At 46.1% G+C, this 18769-nt stretch overlaps 1 protein-coding gene across 1 annotated transcript; it reads left to right on the forward strand.

The window, feature by feature from the left end:
- Positions 1-7671: 7671 nt before the first annotated feature.
- SHISA3 (shisa family member 3) lies at positions 7672-12540 on the forward strand. The gene is made up of 2 exons (XM_039227038.1): positions 7672-7948; positions 11023-12540. The coding sequence occupies exons 1-2, from the start codon at positions 7672-7674 to the stop codon at positions 11460-11462; spliced, it is 717 nt and encodes a 238-aa protein (XP_039082969.1). The 3' UTR covers positions 11463-12540.
- The last annotated feature ends 6229 nt before the right edge of the window (positions 12541-18769 follow it).

Genomic DNA, 18769 nt, shown 5'->3' on the forward strand with positions numbered 1-18769 from the left:
TGGTTGTAATAAGTCCTTTTTCATTCATGATTTTGTCTATTTGAGTGCTCTCTCTTTTCTTTTTGAGAAGCCTGGCTAGAAGTTTGTCAACTTTGTTTATTTTTTCAAAAAACCAACTCTTGGTTTCGTTGATCTGTTCAACTGTTTTTTTTTTTTTTGGGGGGGGGGATTCTATATTGTTTATTTCTGCCCTGATTTTTATTATTTCTCTTCTCCTACTGGGTTTGGGGTGCTCCTGTTGCTCTCCCTGTAGTTCTTTTAGGTGCGCTGTTAGATTTTGTACTTTCACTTTTTCTAATTTCTTGAAATAGGCCTGGAGTACAATGTACTTTCCTCTTAGGACTGCCTTTGCTGCATCCCATAGAGTATGGATTGTTGTATTTTCATTTTCATTTGTTTCCATATATTTTTTAATTTCTTCTCTAATTGCCTGATTGGTCCATTCGTTCTTTAGTAGGGTGTTTTTTAACCTCCATGTTTTTGGAGGTTTTCCAGACTTCTTCCTGTGATTGACTTCGAGTTTCATAGCATTGTGATATGAAAGTGTGCATGGTATGATCTCAATTCTTTTATGTTTGAGGGCTGCTTTATGTCCCAGTATGTGATCTATCTTGGAGAGTGTGCCATGTGTACTTGAGAAGAAAGTGAATTCCATGGCCTCAGGGTGTAGAGTTCTAAATATATCTGTCAAATCCATCTGGTCCAATGTGTCATTCAAGTTCATTGTTTCTTTAGTGATTTTCTGTCTAGTTGATCTATCCATTGCTGTAAGTGGAGTATTAAAATCCCCTGCTATTAGCACATTCTTATCCATAAGATCTTTTCTGTTTGTGATTGTTTTAAATATTTAGGTGCTCCCATATTCGGTGCATAGACATTTATAATTGTTAGCTCTTCCTGATGGATAGAGCCTGTAATTATTATATAATGCACTCTTCATTGCAAGGCACAGTTTTATTTTTAATGTTTTTTTAATTTATTTCTGAGAGAGAGAGACAGCGTGAGCAGGGGAGGGTCAGAGAGAGAGAGGGAGATACTGAATCTGAGACAGGATCCAGGCTCTGAGCTGGCAGTCAGCACAGAGCCCGACATGGGGCTTGAACCCACGAACCGTGAGATCATGACCTGAGCCAAAGTAGGACGCTTAACTGACTGAGCCATCCAGGCGCCCCTGCAAGGCACAGTTTTGAGGAGAGGATGAGGGGCACATGAGCGCTAGATATTAGATGCTAATATTTACGATGATAACACTGTTGACCCATTTGTTGTAGGGGTATATAACATTGAGTCCATTTTCCAAGATGCATAATTGACTGTGTCTGTTAGAACCAAGTTCTCTGGCTTAGCCCTCCAATAACACACAGCAGGTGTTTGCAAGCGAAGGTCAAGTGTGCATTCTTTATTCCTGAGACAGAGGAAACTTAGTTGACCCCTAGGGGTGGAAATTAGGACCTTTGCCTTGTTGGCCCCAATGGAGCTAACCAAATACAGGCTATTTGAAAATGACAAAAATGAAAATAAAATATAACTTTGATAGCAATTATATAGTAGCTTTCCAAAGAATTCTGTATGACTTACAAACTTTAAGATGACTTAAAAATTTTCAAAGCATTCTGTGTGGCTGGTAGAAGTGAGAAGGGGAGTAAGAAGACAGAAATAAGACAAGAACAATTCTGTGTTTTCTTTGTTCTCTAAAACCCTTTCCCCCACCAAAAGAACACATGGTCACGGTGCAGCAATTTACCATTTTTCCAGGGTCCATTCACTTTCCGTGCTGCTCTAAACCCTGCTGAAAACCAGCTCATTGGGGAGCCCCAGGAATTGGGGCTGGCCTCTCTTCAGTCTGCAAACACTCAGAAGGAAATGCCCCTTGCTGAGAAAGGGGTGGCGTTGGGGGGAATCCATCTACTGTCAAGGAAGTTTCAATTAAATACGGATGCCAATTAATTTAATTTATATTTCTGCATGAAAAATGTCATTCTATTATACATACACTGGAAGGATGCCAGGAGCCCAGGTTAATAAATTACATCTCTACTGACTTAATATGGAATCACAGACTAATCGGATGCTTATTAAATGCCCACCTGTGCTCGGGGCTGCACCTTGTAGAAATCCAGCCAAAGTAAGGTCCCTCCAGCAAGGCCTGTCCCTACACTACTGTCGTCTGACACCCACCCCTATCCCCCTCTGCTCCTAGCTTTGGGGCAGGTCTCAGGAGAGTGACTCTGAAAGTGAATAATCAATATTCAAGTGCCAGTGGTTATGAATGGGCACATTGAATGAATAAGGGAACGAACGATGGAGAACTGTAAATAATCCACTCAAATTAATCAGGTCACGGGCCCATTCTGGTTAGCAGGAAACTTGCCATAATTATTTGACTATAGATTCAAACCAGCTGGTGGTGGGTAATACCTACTGTTTCTGAAGCCCCCATCCTGAGCCAGGCTGCTTGCTACATGTTTTATTTCGAACACTACAACAGTCTTTCAAGGTCGGGGTTATTCTCTCCCACTCCCCTCATGTCAGAGACGTGCAAGCTGAGAGTCAGTAAGCTGGAAAGGACCTTGCTCAAGATCACATGATCAGAAAGAGGCACACTCCAACCCAGCCTTGTCTGACTCACAACTAGAGCATTCTTTCTACTGTGCTGGCTGGTTTTCTCTGCATTACTGCTCTTTTCTCTTAGACAAATGTCACCACCATCTCCGTGGAGCATCGCTGGGGACTGTTCTGCTCTGTCAGTACTTGAGCTACATTTCCAGTTAAATGACAGGAGCTGACTCTTACAAATACCCCCTGTCTCCCAGAAATTTACCCTGCTCTCTATTGGTTCCCACTTGTTGCAGTGCTCTAGAGTAGTGAGACACATGTCACTCAGTTGTTCCAAGTTCTCAACCAGTCATCTGTTGTTTCTGGTCAGTTATTTACTCAACATTTACTGGGCACTCACTGTATACCAGATGCTCTGCTCGGTTCCAGGATGGAATAATGAAAGAGGAGGCAAACTAATGGGGAAGACAGATGCCCTATCTTACAGTGAGGTATGGTAAAGGCTATGACATCACTGAGGGAGAACATTCATTTTGTCATTTTTTCAATCATGCATGTGTTCCCTCCGTGCCAATTTCCCGAGGCCCACTCTAACATGGGTGAGCTGGGAAAAGAATAGACATGGAGGCCACCAGCCTGGTCTGCCTTGCCCCTTCCTGCCCCTTCCTTCCCGCCCCAGACTCCATCTTGCATCGCAGGGAGCCTCTCCTGTATGGATTTGGACACCTTAGCCTGTGTTTACACGTTTTTAACCGCCTGGCCCTAGAACCACTTATGACCAGGAAGTGGCTTCTGTGAACCGTAGAGGCAAGCTTGAATCTGTTTGAGGAGGGAATGCTGGTATCTTAAGGCCCAGAGCGTGATATAGAAAGTGGGGAAATGGGCTTTGGTTGGTCCCTTTGGCTCTAGTCATTCCTTCCCCTGTGGGTGGGGGCAAGGGCAGAGGAAGCCCAGAGCTTTTGGGAAATGCAAAAGTTCTGGCCCCTCTGTAGACCCTGGGAATCAAAACTTACACTTTTGCCAGCTCCCCAGGTGATTCCTATGCACCTTATGGTTTGAGAAACACTATTCTAAGGGCGTTAGGTCCAATCTCCTCTTCCTAAATGAAGACTGTGAGGCCAGCCAGCACACGGGCAGGTGGAAGGATCAGCTGGGGACCGGGAGTCCCCTTCCGGGCACCGCACTATTTATTCTCTAGGGGTGGGTATGTGCTACAGCAGATTCCTAGGGACAGATTGACAGGGTTGTGGAATAAGAGATTTATAGTGAGTGATTCAAGGAAGAAAATTCCATTAAGTCCTGGGCAAAGTTACTAGAGGCAGGTAGGAGATAAGAAGTCACTTCAGGAAGGAACTCAAGGGAAGGTTGAGCACTTTCTGTTTTCTATTTTATTCCTGGATCCAATGCAAATGATCTGGAAAGGATTTCTGTAGCCAAAGTGAATTGTCTTTTTACTTACTGACTTACTTACTTTTCACTTCTGCATTCCTTCGGCCTCGTCTCCTTCCTTTCCTAGTACATTTTGATTCCCACCCTTTCCGATGCATTCATTTTGCCTTCTTTTTCTTTACTTCTCTGCTTTTGCTTTTCTCAAATCTTTGACTCTGCTCTAAAGACTATAAAACAAAGACAAGGAAACAAGACAAAGTTTAAAAGTGTGACCCAGTGATAGTTTCATGCTGCTATCAATTCTTATCAATTAAAAAGAAAAGAGCACTTGCATATGTAGCTTTTCTTCATGCATAAAAATAGAAAGAATTGCAATTCAAGTTTATAAGTGCCCTTCACGCATCTGCAATGATGAACAGTTTACAATTGTGTCTCAGTTTCTTCTGTTCCATATTCCATTCTCCATTTCTCCCCTACCCTCTCTTTATCTTATCTTTCCTTTTCTTCTATTCATCCTTCCTTCCTTCCTTCCTTCCTTCCTTCCTCCCTCCCTCCCTCCCTCCCTCCCCTCTCTTTTTCTCTCCCTCCCTCCTTCACTCTTTCTTTCTCTTTTACTGGTGTTTATTAAAGCAAATTCCAGACGTCATATCATTTAACTCATTTCCTATAGAATTTCCTGGAGGCAGGGCCGCAAGAGAATGTAGGCTGAGGAAATGATCCCTTATGATTGTGTTATTCACCAAAATATGGAATTTGTGTTACTGAGATAAGGAAAAATATAGAATTTCCCAAACCTCCACATAATACCCCAGATGGTATAGATTTTATTTTCCATCTCCATGTCTTCCCTCTAGAGTCTTCAAGGGGGGTCTATGAGAACAGTTTAATCCTCCTCTTCTATTAAAGAATAACAGAAAAATTGGATGTTTAAAAAATGTGTATTCTTTTACTATTCACAAAGAGCATTTTGAGAACCTCACTTTTGCAGTTAAATTTTTCAGTGTAAATTTGAGGAGTTCTTTTATGACAAAGAACCAAACACATCCCCCACCCCCACCCCCCCACCCCCGGCCCCCGGCACACCCTCTGAGCTGATTGCTGTAAGGCACCTGGATCTAGATATGAAAGCGTGGCACATAGTTGCTCTAATATTCACACACATCAGATGTATGGAGTATCAAGTAATTCGAAGGTTTGGTTATTTTCCATGAGTAAATATCCAACTAAATTTGAGTAAAATGCCCTCTAAATAAGTCAAATAGACAGGAGCTTTGAATGAGGGAATTAATTATAGTTCGTGTCCTAAGGAAAAGAATCCCACTGTGGTACAGGGAATGTAATTAATGGGAGGTAAGCGCCAACAAATCACTCCTTAAAATATTAATGCTATCAAAGAACAGCTGGATAATGAGAGAAACTTGACCCTTGGGGGACTAGCAAACGTTGCTGTTGCAGAACTCCTCTCAGTTGTGATGTAATGGAATTCCTTTAAATTTAACAAAAATAATATAAAGAGGTGTGGTTCTGGGAAAGTTATTAGCAGTAAACATGTCTTTGTAGTTTTATCGTCTTATTATGATCACGGGAGCTCACTTTTGCTGTGGTTCTAAATGACCTTTTCACTTAATTGCTCAGGATATATATATCCTGAGCAATCCAAACAACACTCCTAACACACAATTAAAAAAACAAACGAACCTGAAGTCTGGCAAGGCTTTTTTTTTTTTTTTTTTTGGTAAATAAAAACATGGTACCCAAGAAGTTTGGGCAAAAACAATTTTTCAGTATCTTTAAGTCAAGAAAAACTGTCCCATTGTTTGTGGATAAAAGCCTGACCTTAATTTGGTTTTACTTAATAGCTTATTATTGCCCCAAGCAATATCTATTTCTAAGACAGCAATACAGTTAGATATTTACACAGTCCTACTTACCATCAGAAACGTTGGGCATTATTTTTTACGTTTTCATAACGAACTGCTGATCTCAATATTTAAAGGAAGAAATCAGAAGAAATTGTTTACCAAGAATATACTTTAACTTGGATGTTAAAAAAGAAAGCTTCTCTGAACCGACTGTCGACCATGGGGAAACTGCGGGCGTGGTAAATGCTTTCGACCGCACACTTTTTATTGCTGGTGCACAGCAAACTTTTGTCTCTTTTGTTTCACTCAACTTGCCAACGTCTAAATCAGTGACAAGGACATTCCGAGTGCTTGACAAATAGGTTGAGATACGTGTGGAACATATTCACACGTACCAGTAAACGATGAGAGGAAGTTCAGGATGCAGTAAAAATAAATGCCTGAGTTTAGCCTAGGTTTCACATAACACCAGTTTCATAAGGCACTTACGCCGCGAAAGGAGCAGTGCCCCCGAAAATAGCACACAGGGGACACATCATTTAAATAAATGTGTTTCTTTGCCCGAACAGAAGTTCAGATCTGCTCAGTTATCATTAATTCTGTTCTTTTATTTCCTTTGTGGGCGTGAACGAAGTCGTGCTTTCGGAGAGTTTTGGAGCTGCCCTCGGCTGGTGGAGGTGACCGGTGATTCTTCACCCGCCGGCACGCAGGTTGGGGGGCTGGGGGGAAGTGCGCGTGTGTGTCTGGTTGTGAAAACGTGCCGCTCCTCTTAGAAATGGAAACTCTTAGGTGGAAAGCTAAGCGCAAATGTTGGCGGCCCCTTAAAATCACGTTGCCCTTTCCGAGCCCTTAGAACAGGTGTCCCAGGGTCGAGTCCGCATCTGTGCAACAGGCGACGGAAGCTTCGACGAAGCTCAGTCGCCGCGCCCGCTTGTCACTACACGCGTACGCGCCACCGCGCGTCCCCATCCGCGCCCAGCGCGCGTGGATGGCGGCACAAACCGCAGCCCTCGCCTCCCTGTGCGGAGCTCTCTGGGCCGAGCGCGACTTGGGGTGTGTGTGTGGGGGAAGGCCTGATTCCCGCACGTCCAGAGCCCAGTCCTGGGGGAGCGCGGGGGGCGGGGGCAGGGGGGGCGGGATGGCGGAGGGGGGCGCACGAACCAGAAAGCGCCAGAGGACCGGCAGCCCGCGCCGCCCCCGCGGTGATTAGCTCCAGCGGCGCGACCCGGGAGGGCGGACTCTTTCTTAACCTCGCCGTCTCCCCCTCCCTCTTCCTTTTTAAAGGACGCCTTGCAGGCAGAGCTGTCAGCAACCGGGAGGCCGTTTGTACTTGGCCGCGGCCGGCTGACTCCTGCTCTGGTGACAGACAGGGGCGGGGGTGGAGGGACCGCGAGTCCCGGGCGCCCGCACGTGGGGATCTCGAATTCTTCCTCCCTCGGGCTCCGCTCGGGACCCGGCGACGGCCACACGGAGGGGCGCTGTGCGGCGCTGGGGTCGCCCGCCCGGGACGAGGTGGCTCCCTTGAGGAGCGGGGAGGGAGGCGGCCGAGGGTTCGGCGCGCCCCTCGCGCGGGTCGCAGTATGAGACCAGCGAAGGGCGGCAGCCGCGGCCCCAGCGGCAGCCTCTGCCGGCGCCTCCCGCGGGCCCTCGCCCTCCCGACCCCGCGCACCATGCAGACCCCCGGCCTGCGGAGCCCGCCGCTCAGCCGCTGCTGCCTCCTCGGCCCCCGCTAACCCCCGCCAGAGGGGCCTCGGGCGCCGGGGTCAGCCGCCCGCGCCGCGCCCCGGGGGAGGCGGCCCCTAGGCGCTCAGCCCTCGGCTCTCCGGCAGCGTCCCCTCCCGGTCGCCCCAGGCGTCCCGCGGCGATGGGGGCGCTGCTGGCGCTCTGGCTTCTCCTGGGCGGGCTGCGCTGGAGCCCGGCGGGCGCCCAGCAGTCCGGAGAATACTGCCACGGCTGGGTGGACGTGCAGGGCAACTACCACGAGGGCTTCCAGTGCCCGGAGGACTTCGACACCCTGGACGCCACCATCTGCTGCGGCTCCTGCGCGCTGCGCTACTGCTGCGCGGCGGCCGACGCCAGGCTGGAGCAGGGAAGCTGCACCAACGACCGCGGCGAGCTGGAGCACCCGGGCGTCACCGCGCGTAAGTGCAGGCCCTCAGCCTCCGCCCGGCGCCCGCAGCCGGGTGCGCGCCCCAGGCGGCCCTGGGGCTGCGCGCGGGGGAGCGGCCAAGTTGGGGGCATCGAGGCAGGAGCAGGTGGTCGCGTTTCGGGTCGGGAGCCCTAATTCCTTTGCAGTCCCGATTCCCGCCGCACGCGGTCTCCACGGGTCGGCGCGAGGAAAGTTTGCGAGGGACGGCGAGGACCGCAGGGCTTGCACCCGTCGACCCCGGGCAAGACAGTGGGCGCTCTCGGGAACGCGCGAGGTCAGGGGAAGAGCTCCCGGGACAGCGCCAGCTCGGATTGCGGTTTTCCAGGGCGGTGGGGGCGCCCCATCGCGCGCCCGGGTCCCTTCAGGAGCTTGGGGAAGCGGGGGCGGGGGCCGCAACTCCCGCGGAGCGCTCATCTGCAGCCCCGCAGGGCTAAGGAACTCCAGCCACGTTTACACCCCCCCCTTTTTTGTTTTTGTTTTTGGTGGATCTTTGGTAGCTTTCCTAAGCCTCTGTCTGGTTCTCCCGACTTCCTTTCATTTCTCTGCATCGAATTACCCTCTCCGGCCCACCCCCTATTGTCACGCCTTTCAGAAATGCCCAGGTCCTCGAGGTGGAGATTTAGAAACCAGGGTCGCAGGGGCTGTCCGCCCCCTATTCTTCTGTCGGAAAACACGGGTCAAATTTCCGCTCACTTCAGAGCGGAATAAATCAAGACCGCAGCGCAGGAACTTTACACCTTAAAAAGAGAAAGAAAGACAGAAAGAAAGCAAAAAAGCTTTCCACCTGAATGGGAACGTCAGGGAAACCCGTTAGAGCTGGGGCGATGGTCTTCTCGGCCGGAAAACCGGGGAGCGGGCGGAGCTAAGAGTGGGGGACACCCCAGAACTCCACAGCGGAGGTCTGAAGCGGCACGAGAAGGTCCCCAGGAAAGAGAATTCATGGTGCCCGGAGTCCCCCCTCCGCCCCAACCCCACCCGCCAAGAGAGTAAGGACCCAGAGGAAAGGGGGCCTGCTCTGCCTTAGAACCCCATTATACTCTCAAGGAATTGGATTTCTGGTGGATTGGGGAAGTGGTTCTGGAGAAAAGATGCTCAGGGGAAAGTAGGGAATTCTAGGCCAGCCTGGTGTGTTAAAAAAAATAAAAAACACACACTCTTTCCTCTGGCTTGACTCCACTCTCCCTGGGGGACCCGCTTGCTCTCTGCACAGAGTTTAAGAACGCAGTCGGCAGCGAGGGATTCCTTCCTGGGCCTCCCGGCTCCGCTCTGTTGCCCAGGCCAGAGGGAGAGAGGGCAGCATCCACACTCCCTGAGGTGGGGGCAGCCGAAATCTCAGGGACCTTGGCTTGTGACTGCCCTTGCCCGATGGGTAACTTGGGCCAGTTAGTTAACTCGCTGGGCCTCTCCTCAACTTGAAAACGCGCATATTACTGGGGCGCCTGGGCGGCTCAGTGGGTTAAGACCCGACTTCAGCTCAGGTCATGATCTCAGGGTTTGTAAGTTCCGACTGTGTGCCCGACAGCTCAGAGGCTGGAGCCTGCATCAGATTCTGTGTCTCCCTCTCTCTCTGCCTCCCCTTCCCCCACTCTGTCTCCCTCTCAAAAGTAAACATTTAAGAAAAAATTTAATGCTTATAATGCGCTCAGAGGAGACAGACTGTGGATTAAGTGAGAGTGTATGAACACTTAGCACAGTGCAGAGTAAGTGGTTAGTCAGTTATGTCCCCCTCGCCTTCCCCAGGGTGCTACTAATCATGGCAGAAGGGGCTGTAGATGGTAGAGCTTACACCTAGGAATCCCCCAGACCCTCGGGGTTAATAGTTACTTGTCAGTCACTGCTTGTGTGTCTTTGGGGAGGTCGAAAATGAGTATGTTTTCACATCTGGAGAACAGAGTCCCATGCCCACCTCACTGAATGTCCAGGAGACCTGAATCAGGTCATAAATAAGAAGGAGCCAGGCACACAGTAGGGTCCTAATTTAATGCAAGTTTTCTCTGTTCAAGCTGGAGGTTGCATCCAGAGGTGGCTCTATCAGACTGGGGAGATGCTTGGAGAATGTTCCAAGGCTGCCTCAAGGGTAGGAGATTTTATGTCTGCTGTGCACAGAGAGAAGGAAATGGGTTTGCTCTGACTGAAGGATGCCCTCATGGAAAGTTGGGGGCCACCAACACCAATAGCTACCTCATGATCTAAGGTTTGGCCAGACCTTCCCAGAGTTTGGGTGGAAATTGAAGGGAAGAGGCGTGACAGCTGGAGTGGGCATCCCAAATCATTTCCAGGAAGAAGTGTCCAGAGATGACAAATTATGATGCAATCACAGACACAGTTCATTGGAATCCACTATGGATTTTTTTAAAACATTTATTTTTATTTTTTAAAATGTTTATTTTTGAGAGAGCCAGAGCATGAGTGGGGAGGGGCAGAGAGAGAGGGAGACACAGAATCTGAAGCAGGCTCCAGGCTCTGAGCTGTCAGCACACAGCCCAAACTCATGAACCACAAGATCATGACCTGAGTTGAAGTTGGACCTTAACTGACTCAGCTACCCAGGTGCCCCATGGATTTCTTTATATGGTTCTTTCCATAGTCTCCTAATGGAGGGCTGGTTCTCTTTGCTTGGATTGGAGATTCTTGGATGGGAGATGAATTTTCAGCCTCAGAGATGGGTCAGAGCCCTAAGTGCCCCACTGTGATAAAACTACCAAAAACCTGGATTTAAATCCAGAAGTTACGGTAACCAAAAAACTCACCCTTTCCCTCCCTTCAGTGCGTGAACAGGAGGGTAGATTCCGTTCCTTCTGACTTCCAGATGTGCAATATAATGGCTAATTGCTAACAGAGGCTACAGTATCAGTTTGCTTCCTCCCCGCTAGGAGCAAGAATATTGGGTCAACTCAGTTGGCACTTTAGAGGTTACCAGCTCTGAGAGGCTGGGCTGACAACAGTGGTCATACTGAGACACTTACCCCCCACCCGAAAGGTGCCTGGAGTTTGGGAGACTCTTGTCCAAACATCTATGTATGTCTTTTTTTTTTTTTTTTTTTTTTCTTTTCTTTTACCTTGTAGAGCCCGTCTACGTTCCCTTCCTGATCGTTGGCTCCATCTTCATTGCCTTCATCATCCTGGGCTCTTTAGTGGCTATTTATTGCTGCACCTGCTTGAGACCCAAGGAGCCCTCACAGCAGCCAATCCGCTTCTCACTCCGCAGCTATCAGACGGAGACCCTGCCCATGATCTTGACTTCCACAAGCCTCAGGGCACCTTCCAGGCAGTCCAGCACGGCCACCAGCTCCAGCTCCACGGGGGGCTCTATTCGCAGATTCTCCTTTGCCAGAGCAGAGCCAGGCTGCCTGGTGCCCTCACCGCCCCCACCTTATACCACGGGCCACCCGATCCATCTGACCCAGCCATCCGGTTTCCTGGTGTCACCCCAATACTTCGCTTACCCACTCCAGCAGGAGTCCCCGCTGCCTGCGAAGAGCTGCCCGGACTTCAGTTCCAGCTGACAGGCCCCAGGGATAAATGCACCCTACAGCACGATGGCAGACAGGTGGAGCGCTGTCGCCATTGCTGCAAGTATTTCTGGGGGTATTTCCCTGGGACCCAGTGATGTCATGGAGGAATGTGCTGGGAAAACACAGCACCTTCTTAGTCTTAAGGTTCCCAGCTCCAATCACAAAATGCGTGTGTTAGAGAATTGCTTTCTGGCCTTGCAAACATGGTGATTATTACATTTCAGTTTTTGCTACTTTTATTCAAAATAGGCACCAGTTCGACTTTAAAGTTGCAAATTGGCTGAAAGTGTATTAATTAGACAACTCAGCTATAATGTTTAGAAAAGGTCTATGTGTTCTTTTGAGTTGTTTAGTGACTCTTAATACAACTGTATATATAAATAAGCAAAGAAAAACACCTGATAGTAATTATTGAAGTTTCTCTTAAAAAAAATTAACAACTAAGCAACCCGAAGGGACAGCAAGCAACCTGCTTATGATTTTTCGGAGCAAGCTAACCATGAATAATGTTAGCATTCTGAGAACAGGTACTTTTAAAATTAATAATTAAATCTTGTTTAAAATATAAGAGCTTTTGCAGAATACAAGATTTCAGTAACCACATGAGGAGTTTAAAATTTTAAATATTTACTCAGCTATTCATTGTAAACAGATCTTATGTAAAAGCATTTCCCCCACCCACCCGAGGGAATATTTATTGCAGACTTTTTGTTCAACCACATTTAGTGTTTAAATGAAAGTTGAGCAGCTGAGTCTTAAAACATTTATTTGTAAAATGAGTTCTGTACAAATGTAAAGATTTGTAATTTAATGTATTTACCACATTGACGGTACTAATTATTTAGTAGTCCACACTGAAATTTTTTATGTTAATAATAACTGTGGCGTTCAAGTCCATCTATTGGTAATAATCACCTCCTATTACATATCTTACGTGCCACTCAACTCCATGTCTGATGACTACGCATTTGGACATATATCCTGCTGGGTTAGAATAAATAAAGTACTTAAGTTTTTGTGAACTTTACTTGAAATTTTAGATCAAAGTGCTTCATTTTATCTTCTTAATGATATGCTCTGCTATTCAATAAAAGAAAATGTTTTTACTTAACACTTCATATTGTGAAATTAAAAATCCTACACTGAATTTGCTTTACACTAAAGAGCTATTTTCTGCATCAGGGCTTGTGAAAAGCAGCAAAGGAAGTAAGTGTTTAGAGATTTAAAAATGGGGACATTTCTCAGAAGAATCTGGATTTCTGGCTTCTTGCAACATGAAGATGTGGCGCTGAGGCTCCTGTACTGCCACGGGGCCAGGCCAGCCCTCTTCAGACAAGACACTTGTCATTCACCAGCCTCCTGCCTGGTCTCCGCCACCTGGCCCGTCTCCCTCAGTTTTATTACCTACCTGGTCCCCGTGCGTGTTGTTTGGGAACCTAGGTTTATATGAATTCATGCTACCATATGTGACCCTCAATAGCTTTTTTTCTTATTTTTTTAAAAATCAACTATTTTTATTTATTTTAAAAGTAAGCTCTATACCCCAAGTGGGGCTTGAACTCAGGACCCTGAGGTCAAGAGTCACATGCTCTAATTGGATGAGCCAGCCAGACACCCCTCAATAACTCTTTTTATAATTGATTTTATTTTAGAGACAGAGAGAGAGGGAGCAAATGGGAAGAGGGGCAGAGGGAAAGAGAGAATGTTAAGCAGGCTCCATGTCAGTGTGGAGCCCAAGATGGGGCTCCATCCTACGACTCTGGAATCATGACCTGAGCAGAGATCAAGAGCCAGATGCTCAATGGAGCCACCCAGTCACCCCTCAATAGTTTATTTATTTATTTATTTATTTATTGCGAGAGCTGGGGAGGGGCAGAGAGGGAGAGAGAGAATTCCAAGCAGGCTCTGCACTGTCCACACTGTGAGTATGGAGCCCAATATGAGGTTCGAACCCGCAACTGAGATCACGACCTGAGCCTAAACCAAGAGTCAGGCGCTTTACTGACTAAACCACCCATGCTCCCCAATAGTTCTTTTTACAAAGAGCTAGTTAGAGGTAGAATTCTGACCTAAGAGACTTGTTTGGCCTTATCCCTTTGCGTTCTAGCTGAAGAAACAAGGTCTACAGTATGGCGCCTTTGCCCAGCCCTGACCTCTGGTCCTCTGCTTTCTTCTGTGACTAAAAGTGGTGTTTTCAGATATCTCATATTGCCCCAAATCATTAAGAAATGAAAGAAAGAAAGTGGGTGGGTTGGGAGGGAGGCAAGAAGGGAAAGAGGAAAGGCTGAACAGTAGAAGGATAAACATTTGTGAGCGCACTCTGGCTCACACTCCTTTTTCATGAGACTGGTCTTATTCGTGTTTGTTATATATTGCTCCTTTGATATTTTAAAAGTTAATCTCTACTGGGCTCTTATGAGCCAAAAACTATTCTAAATATTTACATGCACTAATTCATTTCATCCTCCAAACAACTTCAAACAGGGAGGTATTATAATTCCTATTTTACAGACTTGGAGGAGTGAAGTAACTTGCCCAAGGTTGCACAGTCAGTCAGTCCTGGAGCTTTGTGTAAACCCAGATGGAAACAGCAAGGAACACCTGCTTTGGAGTTTTGATGTTTCCATGCATGAAATCCACTGTGGAGTAAAGCATGAAACCCAGTTCAGTCTCCAGAGCAATGACTGTCAACTCTCTTGGGCCCAGTGAGCTCTCCTTAGAACCAATATTTTGTGCCATCCCTTTATCTATCCTAAAATGAAATTTATAAGTAATATTAATCACTTATGGATACACTTTTTAAAAGTCAATACAATGTCTTGATGGTATCTAGGAGAAAGATAAGGAAAATAATTTCAAAGTGTAACAGCTTCAGTAGACCTAACAAAGGTCTCAAGTTCGAACCTCTACGTAGAATCTCGGAAATATGACAGCTCCAAATCCAGACGGACACAGGTCTGCTAGACTGGCAATTCACACACCCTAGTTGCATTATTGCTGTTAATGTGATTTTTCCAAACAAAGCAAGGTCTGATCTCCTTTTGATTTTCATAGTACTTATGTATCTGGAAAATTCAGTGTCTATTAAAGCAGTGTAAAAGATACTTTATAGGTAAAATAGGATTAGGTTTTTCCACCTAAAGGAAAGAGGGGACATCCCAAAGTCACGCCACCGATGGCCAAGTCTTTGTTGGGTGGACTAACCTATGCATTGTAGGATCTCTGTTAAAATAGAGACCCACTGATGAATACCCACAATACACCTGCCCCTCCCCCATCACAGCTGTGCCCACGCAATTCCACATCGTCCTCTAGAGGGCAGAACTGTCTCCACTGAAAACTATCCAGCCTGTCAGCCTTCTCTAGTGGCTGTACTTCTGTTTGCCATCCCTCTGCAGTTCCATTAAGCAAAATAATGCTAAGGAATTCAGAAAGTTCACATCTGCAAACTTCTCTTCCTTAGCGGTGTGTGCCGATCAATCAAGTTAATGGGCTACAAGCTGTTTAAAATACGGAGACGTTGTGTCCTCACTGTAACCTGGCACTCAGTGACACTGAATCAAATCACATCCCATCTACTTGTTGACATAGAGTATACGTCTTTGGACTTCTTTCTGACCCAAATGTAGCTGATGTTATTATTATTTACACACCCAAGACAACTGGGCCATCCTACAGCAGATTTCCAGATACAGCCCATTCAGCAAGCATTTCCTGGACACCACCTCTGGGTGAGGGACTGTGCTACAGGGTTGGGGCTATCAAGATGAATAAAATGCAGGTCTGATTCAAAAAGCCACTATCTCCACGGACCCAGGCATGACTGCAAGTACTCGTGATAAGACGGTACAGATGCTCTATAAAAGAAGCACATTATCTTTCCTGCTTTCCAGGAGCTCACAGCCACGTAGGGGAAGATGAACCCACAAACCGACACACAGAATTCATTCTGGTAACTGCAATGACAGAGGACGAGTAGAGCACCCTGGTGGCACATACAAAGGGCACCTCGCTCTTCTGGAGGGGTTGAGACTGGACCTGGGTCTCTGGATGAATGGGATCTGAGGGAGGAAGACTGGGTGCGGGAGGCAGAGAACAGTGCTAGGAATGAGAGGAAGAGCATTTTAAGCAAAGAAAAGAATTGGTAGAAAGGCAGAGGAGCACCCACCAGCATAAAAGAAAAAGGAACATTCTGGAAACTAGACAATCCAAAGAGTGAGGGTGAAGAGATGAGCAGGGTCAGCATCAGAGATCTTGAAAACTATAGTGGTCGGATATACACCGCACACAAGGGGAACCTTGACGATGTCCATGAGGGAAAGCAGCTTGATCACATCTTCATTTTAGAAAGCATAGAGAGCCAGGGTCATGTCAAATTACCTGAAATTTCCAAAGAGAGTCTCACCACAGTCTGTCACCACACCAGAGTACGGTGGAAATCTGGGTGATTAATGCTTTATTACTTTCACCAAGAATTAGAGTCTAAACATGCTAAAACCATGATTATTTTGAAGAATGGAAGTTCTACACTTTGAAAGGTACTTCTGCAAATAATAGGTAACAGTTATTAAGCACCACATGTGTTTCGCGTCTTTATGAATTGTAATATTCAATCCTCACACCCCTGAAGTCAGGGTTGTTATCTTGCCTGTTTTGCAGATGAGGAAATCAAAGGAGCAAGGTTAAACAAACAATGTGCCCAAGGCCGGACAATAAGAGCAGAGCCAAGATTTGAACCCAGGCAGTCTGCTTTGAGATTCTACATTCTTTATGACACATAAGTACACAGCTCCCTTCTCACTGGAATGCAAATTCTAGAATTTCTAGAAGGTCTACTTTTCAGAAAATCTATTGGGGAAAAAGTTATTGTGTAATATTGTACAAATCCTATGGAGAGAGGGGATTGTAATAGTCGGTAGAGTTTGTGCTATGGCATGAAACACAGAATTAATTATAAAGCATGAATAGAAATGCTAGATGACAAACATCTCCCTTTACACGTGAGAAACTCGGGAGACTAGATAATCTAGCATGGATTTTGGAGTTATAGCGTCTGGCTTAGTTTTCTGGCTCTGTCACTTATAAGCTGACTTTGGGCCGCTTCACCATGTCTCAGGTTTTCTCATTAAAAAAACCTTTTTTTTAAAAAAAATATTTGTTTTTTAGAGAGACAGAGTGTGAGTGAGGGAGGGACAGAGAGAGAGGGAGACACAGAATCCGAAGCAGGCTCCAGGCTCTGAGCTGTCAGCACACAGCCCGACGCAGGGGCTCGAACCCACAAACCATGAGATCATGACCTAAGCAGAAGTCGGACATTTAACCGAGCCACCCAGGTGCCCCCTCAGTTTTCTCATTTGTAAAATGGACATATTAGTGGTAAGTTATTGCTCAGTTATCCTGAGAAACAAGAAGTTAGAGTCACTGTCTCCAATCCCTTGCATTCTAGTGTGGAGCCAGCTGTGCTGTAAATTAATGATAAAATAGAAAGCAGATGAAATACCCCAGAACAGAAACAAAAGGCTAAGTACTGTGAGAGGCAGATGTAACTGCTGATTGGAGTGCAGGGAACAGAGAAAATGGCTCCTTGGTTGATGGAGTTAGTCGTGAAAATCCATGACCCCTTTTGTCACCTGGGCAACTTCCCCTTATTGCCGGGGATGGGGCACTCTCCCACCCCACTGGGTATTCACGGGCTGTACATCTTATCATCTGCTTTAGAAAAATGTATTTAATAAATTTGCTTTAAAATGATCACTCATTTAAAGCCAACAGATTGTAGTTTTAACTGTCCAAATGGATAGATTGTTCCATCTTATTTTCCCCGCCTATTTACTTTTTCTTGGTGTTATTCCATTTGGTGGAGAATTTGCCAGACTGGCTTAAATCCATACGATTTCTAAAATGAGATAATTAAAAAGGTTCCTGAAACTATATATAAGCAGTTAGGAATTTGATTCAGTTCATTGGGTTGGGATCTGTTTACCTTTGCATAACCTAAAAAACTTACTTAGTATACCTTCAGGAAAAACAAGAATTTAAAGATATATTAAACTACCAAGGAGACAAACTGTTGACATATTTTGACATGTATATGGCTGTTTTAAAATTGCAATTAGTTATTAATGCAGTTATTCTGACAGAATTCTTATTTGAAATTCTAGTTTGCATATGCAATAAAAACAATGGTAAAACAGATTTCATATTTTCCAACAATCTGACTAGCCTCTTAATGAGATTATCCAGGTTAGGAAGATCTTTCATTAGAATGAGTGGCTCTGTGTTACCAAAATGGAAGCTGAGGTTAGAGACGCCACAGGCACGCAGAAGCAAACTTTAAATGGGGATGACACACTGAATTTATGAGAATGCTATTTCAAGTTTGCTGCGTCCTTTAGTATTTAGGGAGTCTTAGCATCTGAAACCACAGGGTCCGGATGCACACGGGTCCACGCATATTTCAAGGGGGCATGGGGATAAATGTGAAAATCGTTTCACATAATTCACAGGTACCTTTTCTGTCCACATTGTTTTGCTGTGGTTTTGCTTGGGAGACCCACAGGCCGTCCCCGGCCCTGGAAAGAGCGAGGGAGAGGAAGTGGGCCCTCCACAGCCAGGCGCATGCCGGCCCTCAGCCCTCGCTCGCTCGCTCGCTTGCTCGCTCGTAAAACCAGAGGCTTCTCAAACTGCTCCCTCAGTGTTTCTCTGGGAAAGAATCCTATTACAGCAGTTGACGAAATCGCTGCTTCCATTTCTCTTTTACCAAAAGATACTTGTTTTTGATAAGCCCACCGTCCCCATACCCAGTGTTTCTCGTGCTTTCGTCTCACAAGGCAATTTAAACATTTTTTTGGTTACTTCCTTCCTATGTAACAGGCTAAATGTGGCCATTTCTCATGAACTTAACAACTTGGGTGGGTTTGGAAAATTTAAGAAATCCATCCGATGTGAAAGGATGGAGCCATGAGTTAGCTGTTGACTTGTAGGCTGATTTAAATATGTAATGGGGATAATCCTGGGGGGCTTTTCTGACTGAAGACTCAAAATTCAGGAATTATTTAAAAAGTTTTTTGGGAGGGTACTCAATTAATTAACCACGCCTCGTACCAAAGCAGACTTCATATGCTGCCCCCCCTTCATGTTTCCTTTAGTTGGATTAAAATGAAGGGCTATTTTCTAGATCACTGGGGTTGTAAACAAAATGTTAAAACACCATTAAGTGGAGACACCTTCTCAGACTATAATTACAGTGGCTTTGAAGGTTTTATAAAGCAACATAGTTTTTAAAACTAGCAATTACA

The sequence above is a fragment of the Hyaena hyaena genome, unplaced genomic scaffold, assembly GCF_003009895.1.
Source record: "Hyaena hyaena isolate Hyena2069 unplaced genomic scaffold, ASM300989v1 scaffold_24, whole genome shotgun sequence".
NCBI lineage: Eukaryota > Metazoa > Chordata > Mammalia > Carnivora > Hyaenidae > Hyaena > Hyaena hyaena.